This window comes from Oncorhynchus masou, unplaced genomic scaffold (assembly GCF_036934945.1).
Source record: "Oncorhynchus masou masou isolate Uvic2021 unplaced genomic scaffold, UVic_Omas_1.1 unplaced_scaffold_540, whole genome shotgun sequence".
In the NCBI taxonomy this organism is placed as follows: domain Eukaryota; kingdom Metazoa; phylum Chordata; class Actinopteri; order Salmoniformes; family Salmonidae; genus Oncorhynchus; species Oncorhynchus masou.
The window spans coordinates 399,819-404,133 of record NW_027011812.1 but is presented as its reverse complement, the minus strand read 5'-3'; the positions used below and the strand labels follow the sequence as shown (position 1 = coordinate 404,133).

The 4,315-nt window shown below is 39.1% G+C and overlaps 1 protein-coding gene across 1 annotated transcript; it reads right to left on the bottom strand.

Moving 5' to 3' along the window:
- Positions 1–501: 501 nt before the first annotated feature.
- Positions 502–1,545, bottom strand: LOC135535982 (neurotrophin-3-like). Its single transcript, XM_064962384.1, has one exon. The coding sequence runs from the start codon at positions 1,513–1,515 to the stop codon at positions 727–729; it is 789 nt and encodes a 262-aa protein (XP_064818456.1). The 5' UTR covers positions 1,516–1,545; the 3' UTR covers positions 502–726.
- Between the last annotated feature and the right edge of the window lie 2,770 nt (positions 1,546–4,315).

The window sequence follows — 4,315 nt, the reverse complement described above, 5'->3', positions numbered from 1 at the left end:
AAGATGCTAGGCTGTACTGTCCAGCCCAATGGTAGAGTCTCTCCATGCTAGAGTCTCTCCATGCTAGGCTGTACTCTCCAGCCCCATGGTAGAGTCTCTCCATACTAGGCTGTACTGTCCAGCGCAATGGTAAAGTCTCTCAATGCTAGGCTGTACTGTCCAGCCCCATGGTAGAGTCTCTCCATGCTAGGCTGAACTGTCCACATCCATGGTCTGAGTCTGAAGATGCTAGTCTGTACTGTCCAGCCCAATGGTAGAGTCTCTCCATACTAGGCTGTACTGTCCAGCGCAATGGTAGAGTCTCTCCATGCTAGGCTGTACTGTCCAGCCCCATGGTAGAGTCTCTCCATACTAGGCTGTACTGTTCAGCCCCATGGTAGAGTCTCTCCATACTAGGCTGTACTGTTCAGCCCCATGGTAGAGTATCTCCATGCTAGGCTGTACTGTCCAGCGCAATGGTAGAGTCTCTCCATGCTAGGCTGTACTGTCCAGCTCCATGGTCTGAGTCTGAAGATGCTAGGCTGTGTGGTGGCTGTTCTTGGTATATTTTTTTATTATTTTTTTCCTTTTATGATGACTTCAATAAATAACAAATATATTTATATATCATATATAGCCATGTAGAAACTACATGTATTTCACATAACTTAAATAATAATTTATATGTACAGCCCCCCTTCACAATAAGGAAATATATTCCATAATGTCTATGGTCGGGTTGTGTGTTTACGTCCTGCGATGTTTCCGTGACAACGCACAGACACAGGAAGTGTCTATCCGTATCCAGCGCCAGCCCACAGAGGTCCGGTCCTGCGTCAGAGCTCTGACGTACGTCTGAGAGGTCTTACACTGCGAGTTCCAGTGTTTGTCATCGATGCCGCGACAGCCGCTCTTAAAAGGTTTGGCAGTCCGACACTTGGTCTCATAGAAGTACTGCTTAACAAAGTTGCTTTCAGCGGTTCCCATCTTTATCTGATCCAGGACGGTGACCTGACGACCCCTGATGTCCACCGCATTCGTCTTGTCTGTCACCCACTGTGATTGGCTGTCACAGACGGAGTACTCCCCGCGGTAACTCTTGTGTTCTGCGTATCTCTTCCTGCGGGTCTTGTTGGTTCTGCTAGAGCTGCCCACGTAGTCATCTATAGAGTAGAGCGGAGGGGGCTGCAGGGGCGCCCGCTCACTCAGCAGGACCCGGGGAGAGTTGTAGTGTTTCTGCTGCACCAGCAGGTCAGATGACCTGGGCTGGTACAGCGAGCTGCGCCTCTCCAGGAATCTACTGTCGTCCAGAGGGGTGTCAATGGCGAGCAGGCCCAACGGTGGCAATGTGTCCTGGGCCTGCCTGTCCTGGCCCTCACCCTGCCTCCCCCGGCCGCGGGTCAGGTCCGCCTGCAGCAGCTGGATGATGAGGGAGTTGATGGGGTCCTGGGTGGGCGGAGGCTGCTGGCGCTCCATGTGCGTTGCCTGGATACCGTAGAGGTACGCTAGGAACAACACATACAGCAACATGGACATCACTAGATTCACCTGTAAGATCTGTGGAGTAGAGACAGAATATCAGTTATTAATCACCTATAATCAATAATTACACCACTAGATTCACCTGTAAGATCTGTGGAGTAGACAGAATATCAGTTATTAATCACCTATAATCAATAATTACACCACTAGATTCACCTGTAAGATCTGTGGAGTAGAGACAGAATATCAGTTATTAATCACCTATAATCAATAATTACACCACTAGATTCACCTGTAAGATCTGTGGAGTAGAGACAGATTATCAGTTATTAATCACCTATAATCAATAATTACACCACTAGATTCACCTGTAAGATCTGTGGAGTAGACAGAATACCAGTTATTAATCACCTAGAATCAATAATTACACCACTAAATTCACCTGTAAGATCTATGGAGTAGAGGATTCAGAATAGCAGTTATTAAATCAACTATAATCCATAATTCCACCACTAGATTCACCTGTAAGATATGTGGTGTAGAGGAGACAGACAATCAGGTATTAATAATCACCTATAATCAATAATTACACCACGAGATTCAGTTATTCTGGATTCAGAATATTCTGGAGGATTATCAATGTTTTATGTTCTGAATCTAGAATCATGCCAAAATGCTAATAGAATTAGTCCTGGAACATTATGAATGTTGTATTATGTTCTGAATCTAGAATCATGCAAAATGCTAATAGAATTAGTCCTGGAGCATTATGAATGTTGTTTTATGTTCTGAATCTAGAATCATGCCAAAATGCTAATAGAATTAGTCCTGGAACATTATGAATGTTGTATTATGTTCTGAATCTAGAATCATGCAAAATGCTAATAGAATTAGTCCTGGAGCATTATGAATGTTGTTTTATGTTCTGAATCTAGAATCATGCCAAAATGCTAATAGAATTAGTCCTGGAGCATTATGAAGGTTGTTTTATGTTCTGAATCTAGAATCATGCCAAAATGCTAATAGAATTAGTCCTGGAGCATTATGAATGTTGTTTTATGTTCTGAATCTAGAATCATGCCAAAATGCTAATAGAATTAGTCCTGGAGCATTATGAATGTTGTTTTATGTTCTGAATCTAGAATCATGCCAAAATGCTAATAGAATTAGTCCTGGAGCATTATGAATGTTGTTTTATGTTCTGAATCTAGAATCATGCCAAAATGCTAATAGAATTAGTCCTGGAGCATTATGAATGTTGTTTTATGTTCTGAATCTAGAATCATGCCAAAATGCTAATAGAATTAGTCCTGGAGCATTATGAAGGTTGTTTTATGTTCTGAATCTAGAATCATGCCAAAATGCTAATAGAATTAGTGATGGAGCATTATGAATGTTTTATGTTCTGAATCTAGAATCATGCCAAAATGCTAATAGAATTAGTCCTGGAGCATTATGAATGTTGTTTTATGTTCTGAATCTAGAATCATGCCAAAATGCTAATAGAATTAGTCCTGGAGCATTATGAATGTTGTATTATGTTCTGAATCTAGAATCATGCCAAAATGCTAATAGAATTAGTCCTGGAGCATTATGAATGTTGTTTTATGTTCTGAATCTAGAATCATGCCAAAATGCTAATAGAATTAGTCCTGGAGCATTATGAAGGTTGTTTTATGTTCTGAATCTTGAATCATGCCAAAATGCTAATAGAATTAGTCCTGGAGCATTATGAATGTTGTTTTATGTTCTGAATCTAGAATCATGCCAAAATGCTAATAGAATTAGTCCTGGAGCATTATGAATGTTGTTTTATGTTCTGAATCTAGAATCATGCCAAAATGCTAATAGAATTAGTCCTGGAGCATTATGAATGTTGTTTTATGTTCTGAATCTAGAATCATGCCAAAATGCTAATAGAATTAGTCCTGGAGCATTATGAAGGTTGTTTTATGTTCTGAATCTAGAATCATGCCAAAATGCTAATAGAATTAGTCCTGGAACATTATGAATGTTGTATTATGTTCTGAATCTAGAATCATGCCAAAATGCTAATAGAATTAGTCCTGGAACATTATGAATGTTGTATTATGTTCTGAATCTAGAATCATGCCAAAATGCTAATAGAATTAGTCCTGGAGCATTATGAAGGTTGTTTTATGTTCTGAATCTAGAATCATGCCAAAATGCTAATAGAATTAGTCCTGGAGCATTATGAATGTTGTTTTATGTTCTGAATCTAGAATCATGCCAAAATGCTAATAGAATTAGTCCTGGAGCATTATGAAGGTTGTTTTATGTTCTGAATCTAGAATCATGCCAAAATGCTAATAGAATTAGTGATGGAGCATTATGAATGTTTTATGTTCTGAATCTAGAATCATGCCAAAATGCTAATAGAATTAGTCCTGGAGCATTATGAATGTTGTTTTATGTTCTGAATCTAGAATCATGCCAAAATGCTAATAGAATTAGTCCTGGAGCATTATGAAGGTTGTTTTATGTTCTGAATCTAGAATCATGCCAAAATGCTAATAGAATTAGTCCTGGAGCATTATGAATGTTGTATTATGTTCTGAATCTAGAATCATGCCAAAATGCTAATAGAATTAGTCCTGGAACATTATGAATGTTGTATTATGTTCTGAATCTAGAATCATGCCAAAATGCTAATAGAATTAGTCCTGGAGCATTATGAAGGTTGTTTTATGTTCTGAATCTTGAATCATGCCAAAATGCTAATAGAATTAGTCCTGGAGCATTATGAATGTTGTTTTATGTTCTGAATCTTGAATCATGCCAAAATGCTAATAGAATTAGTCCTGGAGCATTATGAATGTTGTATTATGTTCTG

What these genes read in the sequence shown, in the direction of transcription:
- LOC135535982 (XM_064962384.1), bottom strand. Translation starts at nt 1,515, where the DNA reads ATGTCCATGTTGCTGTATGTGTTGTTCCTAGCGTACCTCTACGGTATC.